The sequence below is a fragment of the Symphalangus syndactylus genome, chromosome 5, assembly GCF_028878055.3.
Source record: "Symphalangus syndactylus isolate Jambi chromosome 5, NHGRI_mSymSyn1-v2.1_pri, whole genome shotgun sequence".
Taxonomy (NCBI): domain Eukaryota; kingdom Metazoa; phylum Chordata; class Mammalia; order Primates; family Hylobatidae; genus Symphalangus; species Symphalangus syndactylus.
Window position 1 is genome coordinate 90,222,969 of NC_072427.2, and position 27,022 is coordinate 90,249,990.

Here is a 27,022-nt window from a genome sequence, read left to right on the forward strand (position 1 = left end):
CCTTTCCTTTGTGCTCTCAAAGTTCTATCTCTAGACACAGCCAGAAAGGCCTGGCTAGTACAGTGGGGTATGACTTACTCAGTGGGGGAACAATTGAAAACTCCCATAGAAGCAGGTCTTGCTTGGGGAAATTCAATGTCCTCCGGTCATTTAATAAGTCATTTTGAGTGCCTGTTGTATGTCAGGGTCTATGCTGGGGACACAGGGGATTTGGTCAAGGGAGGCTGACTGCTGAAACAAATGTTCCCTAAATCTCAGTGGCTTCACATAATAATATAGTCCAACAGAGATATTTTTGGCCAGGGCTCTCGTGGGTGGCCTGTTCCACATGGTGATTCAGGGATCCAGGCCTCTTCTACCTTATGATTTATAACCCTGGATTTCTCCTCATTTACAGCTACATAGATGGGGGAAGAAGGGAGTATGGAGGGTTTGATGAGAGGTTTTCATGAGCCAGATATGGAAGTGTATACATTATTTTTGCTAATATCCTATTGTCTAGAATAAAGGCATGGACCCACTAGGGAAAAGAAAGCAGAGTTTGGAGAGCCCAGGGGAGTCTTTTAAGATGGTTTAAGAGATGTGTTCACTCCCTGACCCCCTGAAGCTTACAGTTTGGTGGGGAACCAGTCAGTGATATGGTTTGGCTGTGTCCCCACCCAAATCTCGTCTTGGATTGTAGCTCCCATAATTTCCATGTGTCATGGGAGGGACCCAGTGGGAGGTAATTGAGTCATGGGAGCAGGTCTTTCCTGTGCTGTTCTCATGATAGTGAGTAAGTCTCATGAGATCTGATGGTTTTGTAAAGGGGAGGTCCCCCACACATGCTCTCTTGCCTGCCGCCATGTAATACATGCCCTATGCTCCTCATTCGCCTTCTGCCATAACTGTGAGGCCTCCCCAGCCATGTGGCACTGTTGAGTCCATTAAACCTCTTTCCTTTATAAATTACCCAGTCTCAGGCATGCCTTTATTAGCAGCATGAGAACAGACTAATACAGTCAGTAAACAAAGCATCACAAAAGTATATGCATAAAGACAAACTGCAGTAAGTGCTATAAAGAAATAGTGTGAGAGGACTTCACCTGGAGTGTCAGATGGAAGACACACTTGGTCCCTGAGCACAAGCAAAGGTGGTTAGAAGTGAGCAGTCAGAAGCTCCTGCAGAGAAAGATTTAGCAGGTGGGAGGTCCAGGACACTGGACCGTGCTGGGGCCAGGGAAGGAACAGTGGTCCCGGAGATGCTGGGAAGGAAGACAGGGGCCTGATCACGCTGGGTTTTCAACACTGTGTTAGGGATTTCAGATTTTCCCGCAAGAGAAATAAGGAGATGGTGTAGGGTTTTAAGCAGAGGAGGCACATGGTCTCTCTTTCTCTCTGTGTGCGTGTGTGTGTGTGTGTGTGTGTGTGTGTGATAAACCTTATTTTTTAGAACAGTTTTAGATTTACAGAAAAATTGTGATGATAGTACAGAGAGTTGCCATTTACCTCACACCTAGTTTCCCTTTTTATAGACATCCTAATTAAATGCCTTTCTTACAACTAATGGCGGGTGTGCTTTTCAAGACCACCCTGGTCTCTCTGTCTTGAATGGACTGCAGAGAGGGAAGGGTGATAAAAGCAGGTGCCCAGCCAGGAAGCCGACGGGTCACCGAGTGAGGCTTGGACTAGCAGACTAGCAAAGAGGATTGAGAGGAGAAGCCGAGGGGCCTGGGCTGTGTTGTGGACGCAGAGCGGAGGGGACTTGGTGGCAGAAATGGAGGAGGGTGGAGAAGGAGATAGCAAGAATGAGCACCTAAATTCTCATGTGAGTTAGCATACATGGAGGCATGATTTCTTGATGAAGAAGACCATGGAAGAAGTGGATTTTGAAACCAGTGAGAGGAGGTACAGACATTTGGAGGGGTTCAATCCAAGGTGACGAAGAGCCATTCACTCAGAGGCGTCTGTGCACTGAGGCATGTCCTGGCTCTCAAGAGACATCTGGCAGGAGGCAGAAATTCAGGGGCGTCAGCATCTGGGTATCGCTTACACCTGGGATGGGAATGAGATTGGCTGAGAGATAGAGGAGAGATGAAGGTGCAGAATGGACTCTCAAAGGGAGTGAGAGCAGGCAAAGGAAAAGGGGAAAAGCCAGAGAGGCAGCAGAGCCGGGAGGGTGTTAGGCTGTGGATTCAAAACAGATGCTTGCAAAAGGAGGGAGTGGTCAGGTGAGGCTACTGCTGCTGGAAAGTCAGGCGAAACCAGGTGAAAATGCCCCTCAGTGTGGCCACACAGAAGATCTTGGTGACCTTTCTGTGAGCAGCATCAGTGGGTGTGGAGGGGCATGCAGAAATGAGCCTGAGTCAGGTGAGAAAGTGGGTAGGAGGTGAGGGGCAGGCTGACTGGGCAGAACATTCCTTCAACACACATCACCTGGAAGAAGTGACAACCAAGAGAAGAAGCTGGGAGGGGGTGGGAGGCTCTCATTCGAGGAAAGGCTCTGGGTTCGTTGTTTTTCATGAGGCCTGCCATCAGAGCATGTTTGTGTGGTAACAGGAAGATCCCAGTAGAGAGGGAGAAAGGAGAAATCAACAATACATAAGAAAGAGCCCACGACCACAGCACTGAGGTTTAGAGGAGGAAATGCCAGTAGGTTCACAGATTTGGTGGCTGGAAATGCAGGGTTCCTGGATGGTATCTCTGAGGCATTAGGCAATTTGGGGAGAGTGGAGGGAAGCCCAGAAGTGTGAGAAGAGGAGGGACAGTAGGAAGCCATCGTTGCAGGGAAAGGGGAGGACATTTATTAAAGAAACAGTAAGACCAGCAGGGAGTGCTGACAGTTCAATTGAGGTTGGTGATCCTAAATGCTGGTCAATCTCCAAATGCTCTATTGCATGGATTTTTTTTCCAGAAATGTTCAACTTTTCATGCTTAAGGGAGGTTGACTCAGGGTTAGGGTTGCTGTAGGTAGGTTTTCTGGAAAGGGGATAAGCTAGGGGGTGCCTCAGGGTGGAGCAGACAGTCCGTTGGGCAGCCCCCACCCAGAAGCCCAGACACTGGCAAACCATTAAGGCTGAAAGGCCCATCCTAGAGGGATGGGGTTGTCCACAGCGGAGGAGATTGAGACAGGTTATTCTGTAGTTGTTGGGAAGTCAAGGCAGACCAGCAGCAGTCTAGCAACAGGTAGCAGGGTCCAAAATTCAGATATAGATTGAAGAAGAGGAGGACCACTGCTTTTATGGAGGGAGTGGCAGAATGGGGCCATGGCACTGGTCCTGGGGGCAGCCCCTCCTAGGAAGGGGTCCAAGACACGAAGGAGGCACAGAGAGCCTGGCCCCATGGCTGAGAACAAACAGGACCCGAATCAGAGGGGATACCAGGTTGCAGAGGGGTTCAGTTTCTCATCAGAATCACCTGGGATGCTTGTCAAAAGGCAGATGCCCCAAGCACACGAAAGAGCTGCTGAATCCACAAGGCTGTGGTGGGAACCTGCCTTTTAAACAAAGATTCTAGGGGATTCTCTTGGCTGCCCCAGGTCTAGTGTGTTGAGTTGCCCAGTCATACATTTCTGGCTAGAGACCCTTTAAATTTCAGCTGTCTAAAATGGGCATTGAGCGATAACATCGGGGGTTGTTGGGCTTGAAGATGAAGTAGCTCTAGCTTGTATTTTTTAAATTGCTAATGGAAAAGCATTCATAAGTCCTGGAGTTAATTTGAGGCGTTATGCCGACAATGTTAAAGAACAACAATGGAATAGAATGGAACAGAGTCAAATCAACTAGACTAGACTAAACTAGGGTTTAAAAAAGGCAGAAAACATCACATACAGTGAAGTCTTTATTCATGCAACTTTGTTTGCACGTACACAACATCCCAATGCATGTGTAGCTTCTGGAGTTTGATGTAAAACATATTTCTTAAAGTGGGTGACTGTTATAAAGCTGGAAAGCCCCTACCTCTAGCTGAATTTCTCTAGCCACCCTGCTTTTACTGCTGAGGACATTTTCCACTCTCTAAAGAACTGTCTGAAGAGTGTGAAAAAGAAAATGCCAAAAGCTGCCAGTGCAGGAAATCTGATGCTGCCTAATCAGGACCTTTTTGTTATCACGATGCAAAATCAGAAATGTCAGTGACTGATGAAATGGGCCCTGCCTTAGAATACTTCATCTCAGTCTGGGGAAATTGCTTGAAACATGGGTTCTGCTGCAACAAAAAACAAGGTCCAGCTTCTAAGCCCTCTGGCATTTTCTTTTTCTCTCTACTCTTGCCCACAGTGCCCAGAAGCAAAAATGTATGATTTGGTCTGGTAGATCCTAGTGACTAATGTGGGTATTCTGTACTAGGATAGCTGCATAATGACTTGGCTCTGGGTACTCTGCCCTTCCTGGGATTCTAGAGCTTCCCTGGGGGAGCCTTCTCCTCACCTTCCTTTGCCAGTGCAAACCCTCAACCCAGAAATGGTGCAGGGGTCTCACATTTGTCCCATTTTTATGGGCTCTGAATCAGATCAAAGCTGCCTTCCACCTATGGTTTTCGGTCTGTGCATCTATCGAGGGTGAGCTCCTGTAGGGGCACCTGTTTCCTCTATGTCCCCAGCTCCATGACAGTGTCTGAAGCATCCTGGCTAAAACAAAGGACAGGAGAAGCCCCTGGCTCCTGTTTACGCCCCGGAAAGTAATGTCCCAATGTATGGCAAAGACTGAGCAGATTGTTTTCCTCTGGAAGACTTGTGTGTGGTGTCCCTGGCAGCTTTTGTGACTCACTGATGAAGGTAGCACTAGAACCTCCCATCGCTAGCCACCCTGGACTTCAAGGCAAGTTCACCCTGGGCTTTTTCTGACTGTCTCCTGGGACTTCCTGCTACCTTGGGGCTGCACCAGCACCAGATGCCCCTGGCAGATGCTCCTGTTTGGCCGTCTGAATCACTGTCCCAAGCAAATGGTTGTTCTGCAAGAGAGGCCACTCCGAAAATGTTCATTCTCCTTAATGTGTGTCCTAAAGATCAAGTTGCTATAGTACAGGCGGGAAATTGATAACTAGAACTTGTTCCAGTTTTACTCCTTCCTGTCTTTGCGGCCTTTGTGTTTTGTATTGTCTACTTTCTCTGATATTAAAGTATATTTTAATGAGCAGCTTTTGTGTTGATGTAAATTGCTTCATAAAGTACTTTGAGAAATAGTTGGGCTCATAGAAAACACAGCTTGGAGCTGCTTGGCTTAGGAAACCCCAGATATTTAATTTGGACTCGTCGTGTTTAGTCAATAGAAGAAAAGAATGCTACAATGGGAATTTCCTGCTAGTTGTGTGTTCTTACAATGACAATTCCTCATAACCCGGGTACCAGAGAGTAGTGTTGACAGTTGTAATGTGAATTGGCTTCACATCCATTTTTAGGTATTGCCCTTATTGAGTAGGTCATGTGGGCCTCTGTGTAGACACGTCTGTGGAGTAATCAGGCTTCCGCTTTGTTTGGTTCCTCAGCTCCTGCACGAATCCTGACCTTCAGTGGGACAGTGACTACTCCATGGATGAAAGACATTGTCTTGCCTTGTAAGGCTGTTGGGGACCCTTCTCCTGCAGTCAAATGGATGAAAGACAGGTAACCAGTAACCCAATGTATGCCTTCAGTGAAACTCTAAGAGACTACATCTGACATACTCAGGGTGGGTCTAGTGGTCTCCTAATTTTGTGTTTATTTATATTAGTGAAAACTCAAGGAAACCTACCAGTTCTTCTGAGATGAGGGCAGGGAAGGAATCTCAGCTTTAGCACCGAAAGGGTCTGATTTATTGTATCAACCCTCTGTTAATTCAGAGCCTTTTAATTCATGAGAGAATGCTTGCAAGGAAAATAGTCGAACCAACTCAATTATTGTGGAAGTTTGCTGCACCCTCTCAGGTAAATTGTCCATGTAACTGAGATGAATGTAGCCAAGGTTATTGTGAGACTTAACACCTATCTCTTCTTCTTTAAAGATAGTGAACTAACCATAACTCAAATACCCTGAGAGAGAACTTTAAGAAATGGAGTACATTAGGACCTTGCTAATTTAAAATCTGGTTCTCCATACTCCATAGTAATTATTAAAATAATAGGAGCCAAGATAGAGGGAGAGAGTGAGTGAGATGTGGTCTGTCCATATAACTTTTTAAAGTGCTGTATCTCTATTCCGGAGAAGAAATTAGGATATAAGTAAAGGGTTGAAAATTCACTTACGAGCATAGAAATGTGATCTAATGGGTTCAGAAGGATGCCTATTTTCAAGCAAAAGCACTTAGAAGGCATAAACTATAGAAATAATGGCTTGGTGTAGTGACCACTTTTCTCATGCATTTAAAGTTGGTTCATCCAAATGAAATCTGTGGCTCCCAAGGTCAAGTTGGCATTCTGCCTATTGTGGGAATGACCCCAGAGGACTGGACAATCTGCCAGCGGAGCAGTGGTTATGATGGCCACGCAGTTCTTTTTATACTAGGGTAAACTCATCACCCTCTTGAGATATCACATGTCATTTTTCATGTCAAAATCATGAATAATTGTGACTTTAAGTGAATCTAAAAATGATCCCAAGGTTTAGTTTCCCCTCTATGATTTGTTCAAACTGGCACTTCTGCCTACAGAAGAAATTCCCAGAATTGCCAAAATGAGGATATCTCCAGTGCCCACAGAGCGGAGTAAAGAGGGACCCATCAGTCTCTGGCATGGATGAGGAGTCCACTGACTTGAGCCAGTGATCTGGGCCCTTGACACAGATCTCATCTTCAATGTAACATTTTTTGCAAAGGAAAACTTCAGCTACACAGCTGTTGATTGTTTTCATTATGTAATCATATTTAGTTCTTTCATAATGCAAGAAATACGAAGCTTCCAAATGTGCTGTTTGCTTCACAAAGTCTTTATGCTTTTCCCCAACCTCAGCTAATTTGGATTGTAATTTCTTTAATCTGTGCATTTTTCTTCCTGTGAGGCAGTAACGGGACACCCAGTCTAGTAACGATTGATGGGCGGAGGAGCATCTTTAGCAACGGAAGCTTCATTATTCGCACGGTAAAAGCAGAAGACTCCGGCTATTACAGCTGCATTGCCAATAACAACTGGGGATCCGATGAAATTATTTTAAACTTACAAGTACAAGGTACAACATTTGAGGACTCTTTTTAATGATATCTTTTACATGTACGCTTTCTATGCAAAGAGTAGCATTGAACGAATCTTAAAATCATCCCTTATAAAGAGCTAACCTCTGTTTCCATGTTACAGAAAAAGAAAACGCATGTTCATCTTGCGAAATATAATTAAACAAATCAAAGAAAATACAAAGCATTCACAACCTCAGAAATACTGAGATACAAAACATCTTTGCATACAGAATGCCTAGTCTCTTTTTTCTTTGTGTGTGCATGTCTAAAAAAGCCCTTCTTAATGATTTCCATTAATTGCACTGTTTGTTCTACATATGTGTAAGTGTATCCCAGAAAACACAAACAAAAAACAAGTCTGAATTGTGGTCTTTTTTGTATGCTAATTAACTCAATTTTTATATGCAATGTATTTTTAAAAATGACAGTAACTGGAGCTCTAAGTATATTGCTGCAGTATTTAGCTATGTATTTAATACTAAGTATTTTTCTTGATACCATACAGAAAATGTGCACACCTTCAAAAGACTGTCATATTAAAATTTTGTGTAAATCCCAATCAATAACTGATTGAGTTCAGATTTGTATGCACAGCAATATTTTATTAGTAGAAAAATCAAAGTATGTGCTTCTTTGGATTTAGGTGTTGTCACATTAATAGATTACAGCAAGTAAAAATAAAATCAATACTGTTCTCAGTGGGATGGAAGGAAAAGAACTATATTTCTAAAAATACTGCAAAATTGATCTTGAATTTCAAGTTAATTGAAGTCAGGAGAATTCCAGGGAATTTTGGAAGACAGGCACTATATTATGACTCTGAAGAGATAGGTTCAGAGGAAAAGAGAAGGGAATTTTATATGAAGCTTTCTATATGATTTGGATAACCTGATTCTGAATTTCTTTAGTGTTTCTATCCTCAGAACCCATCCAGACTTATTTACCAGTATGTATTCTACAAGCCTTGTAAGAGAGACCAGTTCATGTTCTGCAGTTCAAAGGCCTGCTTTTGATTTTCTGTGTGTGTGTGTGTGTGTGTGTGTGTGTGTGTGTGTGTGTGTGTGTTGCATCTTGGAGGAACAGCTTAGAAAGTGAAGATTTTTGCAATTCTTTTTCCCACTAGCTATTTTTCCTCCTTCACCTTTTCCATCCTGAGAAGAACGGAACTGCTAAGTGGATGCCATTTATCTTTTTCACTTAAATTTCATGGCTGAAATTCATAGTAAAATGAGGCATGTATCCTTAGTAAGTTTAAAGAAGATTTCAATTAGTGATAAATAACTCAGACAGTCAAGGAACTGGTGAGGAAATGAGTTAGATATGAATCCAAATAGAAATGTGGCTGAATTTTTTTTTAATAATAGATTCACTCTGTTCTATCTCTTTAGCCCAGGATATCAACTAAATAGACATTTTGACAGAAGTGAATTGCATATTTTCGCAATCTAAAACACTTATTTAATAAATGGCTGTTAAAAATGAGTTGGTAAATGACTGTTCAGGAAAATTAAAGATGTGAAAAACTAATTCTTGTTTTCTAAAAACTGCTTCCCCTCTAGTTCCACCAGATCAGCCTCGGCTTACAGTCTCCAAGACCACGTCTTCCTCCATCACCCTTTCTTGGCTCCCTGGAGACAATGGGGGCAGCTCTATCAGAGGTAATAAGATATAGATTGTCCACAATAGTTGATTAGTTGTGTGATCCACATGCCAATAAGTGACACATCTTCAGCAAATGACTGGTATGTGTTAGTTTATTCTCCCCCAAAAATACATCATATAAATAATCCCTCCATTACCTAAGAAAGAAACCATACATTTATTTTTAGGATATTTGTTGAAACTCAAGTCATTCATCCAAGGATGCTCATTCACAGAGTGAAATATCAACAGTTGCAAGAAAGAAAGAAAAAAGAAATTTGGACATCTCTTTTTTGAGATTCTAAATACTGTTTCTTTTTTGTTTTGTCAACACAATGTCATTCATTTATGTAACCATAGGTACTGTCCTGACTTAGAAAGTAATAAAAGACAGAGGACCTAAAGTGTAGATGTAAAACAATCTATTTGCCCAAAATCTTTGCAATTAGTTCATAGTTGAGGTATATAAACAAGGTTTTGTTTTGTTTTGTTTTTTTGAGATGGAGTCTCACTCCATCACCCAGGCTGGAGTGCAATGGCACCATCTCAGCTCACTGCAACCTCCGCCTCTCGAGTTCAAGCGATTCTTCTGCCTCAACCTCCCAAGTAGCTGGGATTACAGACACACACCACTGCGCCCAGCTAATTTTTGTATTTTTACTAGAGACGGGTTTTGCCATGTTGGCCAGGTTGGTCTCGAACTTCTGACCTCAGGTGATCCACTCACCTTGGCCTCTCAAAGTACTGGGATTACAGGCGTGAGCCACCATGCCCAGCCTAAATGAGGTTTATATGGAAGGAGTGAGCATGGTCGTTCTAGTGTAGGTGGAGTTAAGCTAGAGACAGAAGATACACAGGAAAGAGGGCCTGCGCCATAAAGGAGGTCCCAGGGCTGGGGAGAGAGAATAGGGGCTTAGACTTCCTAAGGCAGAGAACATCCTTTCTTCCGAGAGAGAAGGAAGGCTGGGAAGTAAACTGGAAGTCAGGAGCATTTCAGAGTGACATCAGTAGTGTGCTGGAGCAGCTCCTTCCACCTCCAAGAGTGACGTGCCACATCCCTTCCCAGCTTCACGCTCAGTGGCCACAGCCACCCTAAGAACATTCCCTCACCATGTAAATCAGAAATGCTACAAATCAGAGCCTTTTTTCTCCTCTCCAAGAACCAGTTGTTAAACATTTATCAGCACTCCAATGGGTGAAGGGAAGATCTTTTTTTTTTTTTTTTTTTTAGGAAAGAAAAAGTGAGGTGATTTTTTTAAAATAGTGGTGAGGATGTGTCTGTGGATTTGAGGAGCATGGGATAGGTTTGTAACAGCTGCCTTGTGGAATGCACAGAGAGTCATTAATAGATGAACAGAGTCATTGCCAAGAAGCTGCAAGGACCCAGCTGCAGATGCACAGCACAAATTGTAGGGGTCACAATTACCACAGTCTAATGACTTTCTTTTTTGTTTTGTTTTGTTGAGACGGAGTCTCACTCTGTCGCCCAGGCTGGAGTGCAACGGCGTGATCTTGGCTCACTGCAACCTCTGCCTCCTGGGTTCAAGTGATTCTCCTGCCTCAGCCTCCCACGTAGCTGGGACTACAGGCATGTGTCACCATGTCTGACTGATTTTTTGTACTTTTAGTAGAGCTGGGGTTTCACCATGTTAGCCAGGATGGTCTCAATCTCCTGGCTTAGTGATCTACCCGCCTTGGCCTCCCAAAGTGCTGGGATTGCAGTCCTGAGCCACCACACCTGGCCCAACGACTTTCCTAAATGATTCTGGACAGCTGGGAAGAAAAGTGGATCACAGACTACCAGTAACATAAGCATTGCCAGAAGTCTGAAGAGTGGGAGAAACTAGGCTCCTTGTCGAAAGGGCCTACCAAAGGTTCCAGGCTGACTAGAGAACCTTCTTATAGGAAAAAAAATGGGAGGCACCTAGGGATGGGCTCGAGGGACCCGAGGCTTTAGGCTCAAATGAAATGAGGCTTGGATTCTACAAGTGTGAGAACATGAGAGAGGTAGAACAAGAAGGGTGTGTCAGAGCACAGGGTCTTCCAGATGAAGCCAGTTTTAGTGAGGGAGAGTTTCCAAGACAAAGATAACCCAGCATTCCTGAAACACAGTAGTGGCCAAAGCCATTGCCATCATCAGGAGGTGTCGTAAGTTGTGTGCCCATACTGATGGACACTGATGGCACTGAGGATGATAGCAGGGGACAGGGAACTATACAGGCCTATCATCACCAAGGATTAGAGGAGTTTTTTGAGGTGGCTTCGAGGGGTGGAAAGTGGGAGGAAAGCAGAGTCCCTACAATGTATAGAGCGGCTGGAGTACAGGCTGGGATGTGGCTGGGAGCAGGTGCACAGGTATCACCTGTCAGGTACTGAAGGAGCTTTGCGGAGGTCAGATGAGGAACACAAAGGCTCAGGAAGAAGGAGGGACCCTATGGGCACTGAAGGCCAGTGGTGAGGGAAGGCTGAAAGGAGTAGGGGAGATACTGACAATGCCCTCGGAAGGAGGCATCGGAGATGAGTGATCGCCATGTAAGGGGTGTGGAAATCAGCAAACCTACCCATTTGGGTTTAGGAGACACTGTAGTGTGCAGGGAAAAAGAATGCTTTATTTTTATTAAAATGGAGCTCCACAGGACAGGAATAGAAGGTACCAACCCGTTGTTGCAAAGACACCATGTTCCAGGCCAGCTAGCCAGGGTGGACAAGGAACATGGCTGGAGATAACAGAGCTGAAGGAGTTAACAGGAAGAATATTTCAGCATTCACAGGGGTGAAGAGCATGGGCTTTAGGCAGACTGCAGGGTCTGCGTCCTCCTTTCAGCACTTGGGACTCACCGCTTAGCTGCTCTGGACCTCAGTGTCTCATGTGTCCTGTGAGAGAGTCGTCACTGTTCCATAGGGTTGCAGAAATACTGTAAGCAAAGGGCTTAGGACAGGGCTTGGCATGGAGTGAGTGCTCTAGAGTGGACAGTCATCATTAGTAGTTGTAAAAGTAGAGGTAGTGCTCATGTGGGGGAATGAATTGTTGGAGGAATTTTTCAAACCAAAGAGAAGCCAGGTTACTGTCAGAATATTGGGATGGCTGCAAGACTTGGAGCTGTTTCTCCTAGTGTCTGTGGACTGTGAGACCAGGAGTACATGAGGAGTGAGGCAGTTGAGGAAATGTCTACTCCCGTTGATAATGTGTCCCTTTCCCAGAGATTCGGATCTTGCAAAAATAACAGCTTCAGCCTATGTCTGCACTCAAGGATTCAGGCACGTATGATCTGAGGGGCAGATATTTAGCAACTTAAGTATTCCCTGCTGCCCAATATGGCTTTTAGAAGAGAATGAGCAGAAAACAGCAATACTTCACAGTGATAGTGTCTGGTGTGGCCCAAATGACTCACTAATCAGTACATCATGGCGCTTCTCCCGGGCTGGGTTAAATTTCTTGGAATCAGAAAGAGCGAAAATGTTCCTTGTGAAGATTCTTCAGTTGTGAGAACGCTCGTTCTATTACCCACACAAAATGCAAACATCAGTCCACTTCCCATAGAAAGCAAACAGTGCTCATGGGAATCTTTCTCACTCTCTGCAGGATACATACTGCAGTACTCTGAGGACAACAGTGAGCAGTGGGGGAGTTTTCCAATCAGCCCCAGTGAACGTTCCTACCGCTTGGAAAATCTCAAATGTGGGACTTGGTATAAGTTCACACTGACAGCCCAAAATGGAGTGGGCCCAGGGCGCATAAGTGAGATCATAGAAGCAAAGACCTTAGGAAAAGGTAGGTATGCCTTCTCATGGCTTCTAAATATCCTTTGTTTTCCCAGACAGAAGAGGAGATTGGAATCATAAAAGATCCATCATGTTTTATGTTTATGTGTTTGAACTTTGTCATTCCTCAAATGGCTTCAGCAGTGCCACAGCATAATGAGAGGGACAGCTGGACCTTGCAGAGTGTTCTGGTCCTCTCTTTTATTGTTTCATTTGCGGTTAAAAAGGAGAATGTCATTTGAAAATCAAGGGCGTTGGTGTGAATGTGAGGTGCCAAGGCTGGGCAGCCATGAAGCATGACACTTGCCCTCTCAGCCGTTTTGAGGCACCCTTCTCCCTTAGCCAGCCCTTGCCCCCACCTTCCTATCATTTCCACGTTGCCACATAGCCCCCCACTTTTCAGAGGGAAAATGATGGGGTAAATTATTAACATTTCAATATGAGTTGAGTGTTTTTTTTTTTTTTAATCTAAAATGTGGACTTTCAAGGAGATGAATCCCGAAGAAATGATATTCAGAGAAAGAGGTTTTGTCCCAGGAACTCCGGAAGGAAGGAGGGATGATGCAGCTCTGTGTGGGCATAGGAAGAAGGAGATGTCTCTGCAGGCTTCCCTCCCACAGGAGTCCTGTCAGGTGGGGTGGGGTCAGATGGCAGGAGAGTGAGTAATGAGATGGCAAGGGTATTATTTGTGCCCCTTGCCACAGTTTTGGGTAACAAGTGGTAAGAGGTCAAATGATCTGGGATTGATTTATGCAGAAATAGATACATTAGGTCCCTGGGCTCCAAGACCAAGTGTTTAGTTGTGGAGGAAAATCCGCTGGTGCTTCCCAAATCCAACTCTGTCTTCTCTTGAATCAGGTTCATCACATGAGGATGGAAAAAGGTCAGCCGAGCACACTGCAGCACAAACCACAGAAGGAAACCCATATGTGAACATTGTATTGTTCTTTAGGGAACTCGAAGATACCCCAAAATAACCTCCACCCATGCAATTTTCTGTCATACATGCAGGTCATTACAGTTGGAGAAAGCCTGTTGGTCCATAAAGTCTCTATTAACAGGGGACAAGTTGCCAGTGGCCTGTGAGCCAGAATTGGACTGAGCTCCTGGCCTCGCTGGAGGAAGCAGTCCAAGGGAAATACGTGAAGATGCTGACGGCCTCCCCATGTGTCCTGTGAGCTGACCTCCATGTGTCTTCTCCCACAGAGCCCCAGTTCTCAAAGGAGCAGGAACTGTTTGCCAGCATCAACACCACGCGTGTCAGGCTGAACCTCATTGGCTGGAATGATGGCGGCTGCCCCATCACCTCCTTCACACTAGAGTACAGGCCCTTTGGGACCACGGTTTGGACCACAGCTCAGAGGACCTCTCTCTCCAAGTCCTACATCCTGTATGACCTGCAGGAAGCCACCTGGTATGAGCTGCAGATGCGGGTGTGCAACAGCGCTGGCTGCGCGGAGAAGCAGGCCAACTTCGCTACGCTGAACTACGATGGCAGTAAGCTGGCTGATTTCGTGGCCCTCCTGTTTGTGTCTTGGGGGATGTGCACGTGGGCCCTGCCCCTTTCCCATCGAACATCATCTTTGCCATAGTTTGGCCAGTGCCCACGGAGCCCATTAGGCTTTGGGGATTCAATGGACTCTGTCTGGGGCTCCCTAGTTCATTATATCCAGATGACCATCCCTGTGTGTCCAGAAATAAGAGACTCAGGGCCATAGGGAGTCTCACTGGGGAGTCATGGGGCAGGAGTGATTTCTCTTAGGGCTGAAGGACTCTTGACCATGTGGTTCTATGCTTGTGTTGATGTCTATGAGCTAACATTGCTTTTGTTGTCTCCCACCCCTTTCCCCACCTCATCCCAATCCACATAACAACTTTCTTTTTTGCACTCATTACACCCTAAACTGCATGTGCAAAAACAATTTTCCATGGTAAAGGAGCTTATGTTAGTCTCTGGGCAGGAGCAGGGCCACTGATGGAAATCAGATAATAATAGAAATCCATGAACACGTGCACACACACGTGCACACACACTTGCCGCTTGCATTTACTTTCCAAAAACTAGGTGAGGTGTCTCTTGACATCAGTTAACCAAAAATGAATGGTTTAAAATCTCACTCATTTTTTCTGGTATCAAGGGCCATTTATTGCTAACTGAACAAATGCTAAGCCTATTGCTAACTGAACAAATGCTAAGCCCAATGAAGCTGAAAGGGAGCGAGTCCTTGACTGCAACTTAGTAGAGGAACTTTAGAAGGTCCCAGTAGCAGCGAGTTGACGCTGACTTCTCACTAGGGGAACAGCAAGGATGGAGTTAGGTGCTCTAATTGCAAGGTAAAAACGGCAGCAGTGCATCAGGATGAATTGGAACTCCAGTGCAACTCTCCTCAGAGCCTTCTCTTCCCTGCCTGTTGGTCAGGCTAGACCACAGTGTTGAATGAGTTAACCAAGAAACACCCAAACCCTTGACTGACAGTTAGCCAAGCCAAGACCAAGTTGCAAGTGCTCCTCCACCTGTGGGTGATGCTTCGTGAGGGGACACCTTTCCATGAAGTCACTCATAACTGAGGGCTGTAAAATTAGACAGAGGCAGCCCATGAAAAGCATCAGCGCTGCTGTCTGGGGGAGAGATTCTTCCTCTACTTCGTGCATTTGGGAGGCTGCTTTATTAAAGCTGCAGCAGGTAGCTCCTTGGAGCACAGTTTACGCCATCCTAAGAAGAGTGGCTGTGAACCTAAGGACCCGCAGAGATGACCACAAGGAGCTAATGAGGTGATGTTGCCTGGGATTTTCATCTGACCAATTTCTCCTATAATGTCTGGATGGCCCAGAGCTGGCTCTTCTTGCTCTGGCACACAGAGCAGACCTACCCCAAATCTCCTGTCCAAGGTCATTTTTCCCCAACTTTATCCTCCTCTGCCAGAGCCCAGGGTCTTCCTGGCACTTCTGGCCTGGGTCTCAGGGCTGTAGGAAGACCTTGAGCTTGTAGAAAGCTCTTCTAGTGTTGGTTACACTAGCCGGGCTCCCTGGCCTCTGCAGGGGCTCTGTCCTATGGCCCCAGAATAGCCTATGCCATCCCATACAACAACTTTTCTCTTCAAGGGCTGATGCTTTTCATGGGCTGCCTCTATTTTTATAGCCCTCACTCTTCAGTGACTTCATTCAAAGGTGTCCCCATCACAAAGCATCACCCACAGGCAGAGGAGCACTTCCAAGCTGGCCTCTCCCCGTAATATGGTTGAATTATTTGATCTTACAAAGTAAAGAACTTTGACACTTACCAGGCACTTTACTTAGCATTTAAGGGTGCACCAAAATCCTCTGTTAACCAGCACACATTTGAGTAGTAAGTATCTTTTTTACTTTAGATCATTGTCTTGCAATATTCACACTCTGGTCCCCAGCTTCTCTAATAATATGTGCAGATGCCTGGGCACCCAGCTTAAATGTGCACACTGATGATATGCTCACAGCTAATGATTTAATTAGAAACTACTCGTGTAGAATTTGAAACTGTGATTCTAATTCACAAAGTGCTCTGCGGATTTTAAATGTTTGTCTTCTAAGAAAACATATAATTTTCTCACTTAATCCAAGATCCCAAATTTTGAAAAATGCTACAAGCTACCTTTATGTTTTGGAAATATGAAATGACTTTATTACACTAAGAAATATGACTGCATATTTATATTTTCCTTGAAAGAGATTACAGATTTCTTTGGACCAATCTCATGAATAGATAGCTTTAATATCTCTATTGTCACATCTGCCTGAAGAACTTTTTTATCTTGAGAAAACCAAGATTGACAGCCTACATGCATACCACTCAGGTTTCAGAGTCCTCCATTTATTGATCTCACTCTTTCTCCTGCCATTTCCTTAGCCAAATGTTTCTGCTTGTCCTAGTGTTGTCTTGGTTTTGCAGACCCATCCTCATGGGCATCCTATAAGTGCCTCTTTCCTGAATTTCTAAGCATTTGGAGACTTGGGTTTCCACAAAAACACTTTAAAGTTGGAAGAACACCCTTCTTGGCTTTAGCGGAGATCACAGAGGAACAAGGATTGCATTAGCCCTGCTCAGCTTACTAAATGCGGGATAAAGACCGTTTTGCTCAGGGAGAAGTTATATTATTTTTGCATTCTCTTTTCCTGAAGTGCTGACTTTCTGGCCCTTGTTGTACATGGAAAATGCAGTGGGGTGGAGCACCTTATATAATGGAGGGTAGCAAAATATATACCCCATAAAAAGTGGATGCCTGTGTTTAGATCTCTGCACCCATTGTACTGAGCATCTGGATAGAAGGCAGCTTAAGATAGCTCAGAGTTCATTTTCCTTCAGTGGTTCCTTATTACTCGAAATAATCTGGATTTTGTAGCACTATTTAACAATGCCTGATCAAAAGTAGGCTCCTTTAGAAACCTCGTTGGGTCCCCTTTGAAAAGTTGTCTGTAGCTCTTGTACCCTCAAATGGCAGCTGTTGAAGTAGATTTGGTCTTACACCTGCGATAAAAGCCAGCAAATTACCTAATCACGAGGGATTTGAGTTTCTTTATGCCAGTGTATCTAGGACCCTCTCCCTGCACACGCGCTTCTGTCCATTTGCCCAACCTTTTGTTCATTCTTTGACGTGCATTGTTTTCGAATAGTCTCTATCAATTGTACTGTGGGTGACAGTCAAGGGAACACTTAATTCTGGGTAGATGCATGTGGCTCTTGTCAGCACCGAGCCTGGGCCTCATGCTTTCAAGTGCCTGCACACAGTAGTGCATTGCAAAATGAAGTCCTTTTCAAACGTGCGCTATAGAATAAGTCAGAAGTTCAGGCAGAGGGAGGGAAATAAGTAAGAAAAAAAGTTAGCCAGGGCCTAGAGACAGAGTTCTTTTCATTTCTCATCACCTCCGACACCCTCGGATCACACAGCGCGATTTTTATAACCTGTCATCCCTAAAAGCTCCGCCATGCCGTCTTCATTAATAGCCATCTAACACCGTGGCCCTGCTTTCAGGTACAATTCCTCCACTCATTAAGTCAGTTGTCCAAAACGAAGAAGGGCTGACGACCAATGAGGGGCTCAAGATGCTGGTGACCATCTCCTGTATCCTGGTGGGGGTCTTGCTGCTGTTCGTGCTCCTGCTGGTTGTACGGAGGAGGCGGCGGGAGCAGAGGCTGAAGAGGCTGCGAGGTAGGTCCAGGCGCGGCTGTCCACCCCTGTGTGTCCCCAGCTGCTCTGCAGCCACCGGGAGAGATGCCAGCTGGAGAACAAACCTCAAAAGGGAGTGACTCTTCCCTCTTTAACCCAGGTCCCTCCACTGCCTGGTTCTCTGATATTCCTTCAGCAAGACTGCAGAGCCTCAGGGAAGAGCAATAAGAATGTTCCTATCTCGGTCAGAAATCAGGTGAAAGCCAACCTGTCCCCTAAATCCTAGCTGTTGGTAGGCAAGGAAAATTAATTTTTTTACCTCTAGTCTCTTAAATTTTCAGTGGGTCCAGCAAAGCCACCAATTATGGCTTTCTATGAAAAGAGCTATCAGATTTGCTCCAGGAATGAGAATTATTTGACTGACTGGAAGTGGGAATTGAGGGCTTGGGATACTGGTGAAGCATTGTAAGGCAGAGGACACATGCCATCCCAAATTAGAAATGGGAGCTGAAGCCCGGTGTAAGAGTTTCACTCTAATGAAGCAAAAAAATAATGAGGCTAGAGAAGCCAGGCCAGATGAGCTCCATTGTGAACAGACACCATGATTATAATGTCCAGCCCCGTGTCGTTCTGTGATGAGGCTGTTCTCAGCTTCTGGCCAAGAGCCCTTACTTGCCCTTGCTCTGCAATGTGAGGACAAGGAGTTATTTCAAATATGAAACTGTGCAGAAGTATTCCCAGGTCCTTTGCCCTTTATCAGTGAAGGTATTTAACCAAGCCACTTTTTCGGTAAGGTGTATTACAAGGTATTTTCATTTTAATATCAGGGCAGTGTGGGATACTGCTATGCAGCATCCTATGTATGTTTCAAAGTTATGTTCAAAGTACAAATCTGGAAGCACTCTCTCCTCAAAACATATCCCAAACTTTACCGATATATTTAACCTCTTCTGTAAATACTTAATTTGACCATAATCCACTTAGAGCAGAGAACATGGTAATATCTTCACCTGTCTTCACTTCTCCAAAGCACCCCTTTTTACGGAATTCTGGTACAATCAACTTGCTTTTGCTCTGCCAACAAATTACAATTCTGAAGTACATTGTACTTCATCTGTACAATTAAGGATCTGTCCATGTAAATCTCCTGCAGCCCAATAATTCAGGTCAACCATCAGTCTCCTTGAAATGTTCTTTCGCAATCGTGCGAAGCAGTTATCTTTTAATTTTGCAGACATTACTTGAGTGAATGCTAGGTGCTTAATATACAAAGATGAAAAGAAAGCTTTCTGAACTCTAGGTTTGAGGTAGGAGGTAGGCCCATAAGCAGCTACCAGTAAAAGACAAAACATGTTATGAATACAGAAATAGGGCTCCAAAGAAAGCCTGCGTCAGTGAAAAAGAAGGATGGACTAATCCCAAGTGGAGAGGAAAAGGGAGGCTACTTCAGTGCTAAGTAAAATAGAACTACAAGCATATAACGCAGCCCATTATGGTCAGAAGTTCCATATAACGTGGACCGTGTTGAATTCTATGCAGTTCATGAGTGTTCATCACTAAAATACAAAAAGTATGTTTTCATAACCCTTGTTCACAGTGGCCTGGACTTTAGGAGAATTGTTATGAGATACCAAGGGTGTCTGTCTTTGTTACCATTAGACAACTATGTCTCACTACTTGCATTTAGAAGGCTATGCATTGTCTGTATGACGTTTCTAAAAACCAATAGTAAATAGTTCTTATTAATGATTTTGATTTAATCACAAGAGTTAAGCATCTAGGCTATCCTTCTCATCGGTCTACACCCTCTGCCAAATTCACCTTTTCTTCTTTTCCCTGACTCCTGTTGCTCTCCATCCTTCTCAGCTATTATTTTATTTTTCCTACTGACCTTCAAACTTGAGCACCCCAGCTGTGCATTTCCTGTCGCTGAGAGCACCTCCAGTTAAAGGTGCTGTGGACTCTTACTGAATGAGGCCTTTGGGTTGAAATGATGACCCATGCACCCTGTATTTGTATTCTTAGTAGTTCCTTGTAATTTAATTATTGCTGTACAAGGGCTATCTCCAGAAAACATCCTGGGGCTGGCATTTTAATTGTTGGCCTCTCTGCTTCCAGACACTATTGTTTTGCAGTTGGGTTTGGTAAAGACAGCAGTGTGTCACCTCAGAGAACATGGCCTTTCATTCCCCGGAAATAGTTTTGATTTCTATGTTCTGGGGAAAAGGCAAATCCAACACAAAGGTTTCAGTAGGAGGAAAGTAAGTGCTGGGGGAAAGAGGGAGTATTCCTAAGAGATGTTGAGGAGCAAAGGCTTTCAGAAAAGCAGCTTGCCGTGGCACAAAGGTATCTGCAGTTTGGCATTTTGTACATGGCTAATAAAGGGTTCTCTCAAATCAAGAATCTGACAGAAGAGGCTGGGCGCGGTGGCTCACGCCTGTAATCCCAGCACTTTGGGAGGCCGAGGTGAGCAGATCACGAGGTCAGGAGATCGAGACCATCCTGGCTAACACAGTGAAACCCTGTCTCTACTAAAAATACAAAAAAAATTAGCCAGGCCTGGTGGCGGGCACCTGTAGTCCCAACTACTCGGGAGGCTGAGGCAGGAGAATCGCTTGAACCTGGGAGGCGGAGCTTGCAGTGAGCTGAGATGGCGCCATTGCACTCCAGTCTGGGTGACAGAGTGAGACTCCATCTCAAAAAAAAAAAAAAGAAGAATCTGACAGGAGGGCAATCAGGATGCCAAGGATTGGGTACCCAATTTCACACCACTTCTGAATGGCAAGTTTTAATGTAGACACACTGCAATAAATTCAATTTGACAAACCACTGTAGATTATCTACCAGGTGCAAGATGGAACCTTTTTTTAAACTAGTGGTAACATTTGCTGGTTGACCATTCCTATTTGATCACAAGAGTTTAGCCAGGTCCTAGAGAGAGAAGAGATTTCTAAGACTCTGAGAACTATAAAGGTGACATCGCAGTGGCAGTGGGTCAAGGCTTGCAAGGGGCAGACTCATCTCCGTAACTGTGCAAAGCACTGCCATAAAAGGACAGCGCCAGAGGTGAGGGTCGTCAAGGGGAATGGATGAAAGGTCAGGCCTTGCCCCAGAAAGACCTTTGTTTCTTAGCCCTGCAGAGCCCTGAAATGTTCATTAATGATACAAAGTATTTTCAACTCACTCATGGAGGGCAATTGCAGCTGCAGAGTTTAAAGGAATAGGTGCCTATCTATGAAGTATCCGGAGTACATTAGTCGAATCACCCAGTAGCAAGCGAACCTACATAAGGTACAGACTCTGTGCCTCTGGGAGAATAAGTTCAAATATATTTACAGACCGTACAGACAGAATATTTTGATTGTCAAAATTAAGGACAACATTTCTAGTAACATGTCAGCGTTGCGTGAGCAATCATCTATCAGGATCAAAAATGGAAATAAGGAGATTTAAATTATAGAAAAATATTATAGGGATCCCCAGTGGATGTTTTTAGAGGGATTAGGTGAGATCAATTTTATATGGTTGAAATTGATCACATTTTTCAATTGCTAGAAACAACAAAAATGTTTATAAGCTGAGTATGTTTTACTGTATAGACAAGTAACCTAGTTAGATGAATATAATATAATGTTATTTTATGTAAAATTTTAGAAAGAAAGAAAATGGGACTCTAGCAGTGTAGTCAACCTATATTCTCTCTTCCTGAGTACTTTACTAATTTTAGAGCATGGCGACCTCCTAAACTCTAAATTGCCTGCAAGTGCCCACATTTTTTTTTAAATCTATAACCTTATCCAGGAGTTCAGGAGCCGCATTTTGCTTTTAATGGTGCCCTGGTTTTTCTTGAACTTCTAGATCCTTTGAAGTGCAAAGTTATAGAGTGAGTCACTGGTTGGGCCTGAGATCCCAGCAGCCCCAACCTTATAAAATGTGATCCCGTGTCAAGTAATCAACTCCAATATTTCTGAAAGCCTCCTCCTTTGGTATGCATTTACGCAAGAAGGCACAAGCTGCTGTCGGCAGTTAGCGTGGGTCAACCTGCAGGACTTCAAATAAGCTAAAGATAAAAATCAGTGAGTGATGTCACATTTGACCATGCTTTTGTGGCAAAGTGTCTTGCTTCTCTTAAATGGAAATGTGTTTATTATTTTAAACATGCTTTGAAATGGATTGTTACAAAACTGATCAATTCCGGAAGAGACTGTTCCCAGAGAGGATCTGGGTTCATGGTGCTATGCAGGCAGATCAAGGGGTAGGTTATGAGAAATCATTGTTATTTTCTGAGTACTAACAGGACATTTGTCTGCTCTGCAAATGAGCCCAAAGCTCCCCTCATTTGGAAAACCAAAAGATAACTTGAACTTTACTAAATCTAAAGCAGAAATGTGCATCCAGGAGCCCAGTGACACTCAGACTTGAGATAGACTCAAAGTTTTAATAGATGCCCCAGCACTAATGCATAAAGCCATCCTAAATGTGGGAAGCCCACATTGTTAATGCATTAGTAGCACACATGCACCCTAGAGCTTTCATTACCAGGTGTGGCTAAGATGGCATTAGAAGCCTGTACCCTGAAACTCTTTAGTTCTGTGCTTTGTGTTTTCTTTCTTGCTTACTTGCTTTCTTCTTTCTTGCTTTCTTTTTCTTTCCTTCTCTCTTTTTTTCTTTTTTCTTTTCCTTCCTTCCTTCCTTTTCTCTCCTTCCCTGCCTTCCTTCTTTCCCCCTTCTCCCTCTCTCTTTCCCTTCCTCTCCCCCTTCTCCCTCTCTCTTTCTCTTCCTCTCTCTTTCATTCTGTCTTGGTTTCTTAATGAAATTATTCTCTTAAAACATCAAACTTGTTATGGCAAACTGAATAGGAAAGGCTCTCTGCATCTGACAGCAGGAAGCAAAAGAGCATGGGGGTGAGGGGGAGTCGAGGGCTACCAGTGGAGGGGAGCCAGGGAGTGGGTAGTCAGGAGGGGATTGTGGGTCTCAGCCAGGCCCTGGAGCTCTGCCTTGCCTGGGTGTCCTATTTTGTCTGTGTCTGCGCATGCAGTTTTTTCAGATTACCAGTATATATGGCCTTCTTTTTTTTAATATATGTCTGCCACAGTTTTCAAATTAGCTTTCATCTGAGCATTGTGATGATTGGAAGTCCTATTTGGGATCTTATAAAAACATAAATTCAGGTTTATAGCCCTTGCAAAAATAGCTACTTTATGAGACTATTTCAATTCCACAGAAAGGCAGGGACTGTTGAGGGAGAGGCTGCAAATAAAAGCTTTTGATGGATGGTAATATAAGGTCAAAATCTGCCACCCTCAAAATGTTTTTTTGTGGATATCTGCAAGTTACTGTCCAGTAGAAGTATTAACCTAAGCGTCTTCCATTTTACATAACTAGAACTTCAGATATGAAAACATAGCCATTTGGCTATAAACAAGATTTCTCTTTTTTAAAGAAGCAGTTGGGTGTACAAATTGTGAGGCAGTTCAGCCTCTCAAGCTTTGCCCAGCTGCAGTGCCTGGGACCGTGGTGGGCACTCTCCCACTCCATGCTGTGTCATGCTCTGCCTTGCTGATGTGCACCTTCATGCCAGGCACAACTCCAGGATGCAAGCCATGGTCCACAAACAGAACACAGGAACTGGGCAAGACCAAGCTGGGAGCCTCCTCATCCAGCCGGAGGTGCCATTTCCCAAAACTCGATCTAACCATGTACTAATCCACAGGCTACTAATGCTTCCCATTGTTTCGCTCTTCATTCTTCTCCATAGTACTTCACTATGCACCATCCTACCTTTGTCTCTCAATAGCCATGCAAAACAGTTGAGTATGAACTGCCCATTATGATGCCCCAATTTTCTTTCTTTTTTCTTTTTTTTTTTTTTTCCTGAGACAGCGTTTTGCTCTTTTTGCCCAGGCTGGAGTGCAATGGTATGATCTCAGCTCACCACAACCTCCGCCTCCCCAGTTCAAGCGATTCTCCTGCCTCAGCCTCCCAAGTAGCTGGGATTGTGGGCATGCACCACCATGCCCAGCTAATTTTGTATTTTTAGTAGAGACGGGGTTTCTCCAAGTCGGTCAGGCTGGCCTCGAAATCCCGACCTCAGGTGATCTGCCTGCCTCAGCCTCTCAAAGTGTTGGGATTACAGGCGTGAGCCACTGCATCCAGCCATCATACCCATTTTCTGACATGAAAACTGAAGGCCAGCTATAGAATTATCCAGAATCACCTATGAGTCCAGGCAGAGATAGAAGGGAGTTCAGATCACTCTCCCTACCCCACTCCTCTTGCCATGTAAGAAACAGGTTGTCTCATCAATATTAAGTAAGCTCTAAAGGTTTATCAATTATACCTGGAATTAGAAGATGTATTAACACAGTACCAATAGCTACTACATAATTTTATGTTTGCCCATCAAAAATACTTGGTCTACTGATTTTGTATCTCGATATTCACTACCCTTCAGCCTTCCCCTAATTATATTTTAAATATGTATACATTATATATAGAGAGAGGCACATATACATATTCCTTCTAGCTTGCATATCTTCATTCTACTGCCTCTCTGATTCTTTTCTCCACTGAATACTTGAGAGTATTCTGTCCTCAGCTACACTACCTGTGAATTACTCCCAAATTCTCACAGTCCCCTTCCACTCACCACCCAAATGTAACTGTTCTCCTGAAGACAGATGACCAGTTATTCTCTGATCTCCAAATTCTCCTTTCAGCCATCATTTTCTAGCCCTCTTTGCAGCATTCAGAGTGTTAGCAAATGTTGTCTTTTGAAATTCCTTCCTTCCACATTTTAATATCACTAGATTATCCTGGTATCATTTCTCCATCATTTCCCAGCCCAACAGATAAGGGAGGAGCCCAGAGCCAAGGATGGAAGTGTGGGAGTAGCAAGGGGCTTTAGAAAAGATGATGTCGCAAAGTCTGAATCTCAGATTGATCTGAAATGTGTGGGAAAAAAATGTGACAGGCAATGCAAGGGCTGTTTAGCTGTGTTTGGGCAAGAAGAACAAGGCCGTGAACAATGTTCTCATATTAACAGATGGCAGGTAGACAGGAGAGCTGCTCAGCATCTGCTTTGCTTGATGTGTACCAGGAGAAATGCTATTTGAATCAGAAGATGTGGACCAGGAATTATAAAAAGAAGGAAGGGAGGGAGGGAGGGGAGGGGAAGGGAGAAACTCGGGATGCTTATGAAAATAATCAGCACCCTGACAGTTTAAAATGATTTATTTTTTTTCAAAACATACTCTGTATTAGCCATTATGTGGAGGTGGAGATGTTGCTTTTTGCAGACAATGTTTACAAAGAACTATTACACACATTCCAAAGCGTAAGCAGCCTAATGCAGACACAATAAATGCTGTGCTGTTTCACTGAAGGGAAAGATCTCCACCACTAAAAAAATTAGGGAAGCTGTCATGGGGTTCCAGTCCCATGATTCTGAAGGATAACATTTTAGGGTTCTGAACAAAATTTTTCCAGACATAACCCCAAGATCTTTCTGGATAACCTTTGAACAATCAAATGCAAATTAGAGGCGTTAGAAAATGATTAGGCAGATGGTCCCTGACTTACTGTGGTTCAACTTAGGAGTTTTTGACTTTACAATGGTGTAAAAATGATATGCATTAAGTAGAAACTGTATTTTGAATTTTGATCTTTGTCTGGGTTAGTGATATGTGATCCAGTACTTTCACATGAAATACTCAACACCTTATTATAAAATAAGCTCTGTGTTAGTTTTGCCCAACTGTAGGCTAGGGTAAGTGTTCTGAGCACGTTGAAAACAGGCTAGGCTAAGCCCTGATGTTTGGTAGGTCAGGCATATTCAATGCATTGCATTTTTGACTTAATTATATTTTCAATTGATGATGGGTTCATCAGGAGGTAATCATAAGTCAAAGAGCATATACCCTGGACCCATTTTCAACAATAGATTAATTCTGGACATTATAGATTGAAATAAGTTAGTTGAGGTTATAGAAAGGATGTTTTGTGAGCAATCAGGGAATGGAAGGGACCACCAGGTGCCCAGACAAACTCCATTTGCATTTTGACAGGGCTGATTAATAAGGGTACACCAGGATGTAGCTGAAAGCATGGGCAGGCTGATCCAATCTTGGAGGCCACATACATCCTGGTGGGGAAGCTAATGTATTTATTAGAGGGACAAGTCCACATTTTAAGAGATTTTGAAAGGCTTGAACCAAGAATATATAGTTTAATGGGAATAATTGTGAAGTCTTCTATAGAAGTTGTAAAAAAAATTCATTTGCAACACGTATAATGAGCATTGCGCCTCTCCCTAGTGTGCTAGAAGATCAAGAATTACCAGCGTCTTTCTCAGCCCCATTTAATAAAGAAATAAAAAAAGTCACAAGCCTTTCAAAGAAGAGAGTCCCAAGTAGGGAATTAATTACCTAGAAATCATTCCGTATTAGGAGTGGCTGAGAAAATTAGAGAATGTAACCCAAAAAAAGAGAAAGCTGAGGCCAAGCAAGGGAAATGCAACTACATAGAAACATCTGAACAGCTTGCAAATGACTTCAGGTTAAAATTACATCAAGGAATTTCTGCACAAGGAAAGGAAGATGTCTCTCACAATTAAATGTGCCCTCAGGAAATCTTTGTGTGACTTCACTATGGATCAGGGACAGGACTGTGCCCAAAGGGGCCAAGAGAAAGACAACCCGAAAACAGGTGGGCACAGTATGAGCTGGGAAGGGCTGTCTGAGATATAAGGCAGAGGTCCAGGGAAGCAGAGGGAACCGAAGCTTCAACCCTGCCTGCTGGGCATGGGAGGGTACACGGAGCAAGTTGCGTCTGCACGGGGTGGTGGGGACAATGGAGGGTTTTGCACTAGCAAAGTCTTGGGCTCTTTGCAGAAAGTGGCAAGTGCAGGAAACTCAGAGAGAGGTTGGAGGTTACAAGTGAGCGGCAGCGGATCCGGATGACAGCTTGGACCAGCACGGAAGGTGGTTCTCTGTGCTAATGAGGGCTGTTGCAGTGAGGTCCCTTTGAAGGTTTCAAAGCACAGATATCACTCAGTAAGATGGATTCCAGGTCTTCACCCTTCCTGCAGTGTGGGTATCAGTGTTGGGCACACCAGCAGTAAGGATGCTGACTAATACGTGAGATTAGGACTGAGAAGAGAAAAAACAAAGCTTCCCCTGGGGACATGCTGGCTGGGAGAGACCTGCAGACCTGGAAGGCAGGAGAATACTGGGAGGAGAGGAAGGACGCTAGGTGTGCAGCAGGAGCACCGACCCCAACTCTGGATTCATGCAGACAGAGAATATGTGATGTGTACGTCTGTGTAAGACATTGTGAAAGGGATTCCAACATTCATTA

General features: G+C 44.1%; 1 protein-coding gene across 2 annotated transcripts in view; it reads left to right on the forward strand.

Moving 5' to 3' along the window:
- The window catches only part of DSCAM (DS cell adhesion molecule), an 812,726-nt gene that overhangs the window by 743,377 nt on the left and 42,327 nt on the right, over window positions 1–27,022 (forward strand). For both annotated transcript variants that reach the window (XM_055279737.2, XM_063640588.1), the window contains 6 exons: window positions 5,464–5,581; window positions 6,954–7,117; window positions 8,681–8,779; window positions 12,346–12,534; window positions 13,731–14,021; window positions 17,531–17,707. In XM_055279737.2, the coding sequence (XP_055135712.1) occupies window positions 5,464–5,581; window positions 6,954–7,117; window positions 8,681–8,779; window positions 12,346–12,534; window positions 13,731–14,021; window positions 17,531–17,707 (1,038 nt within the window). The remainder of the gene's footprint in view (window positions 1–5,463; window positions 5,582–6,953; window positions 7,118–8,680; window positions 8,780–12,345; window positions 12,535–13,730; window positions 14,022–17,530; window positions 17,708–27,022) is intronic.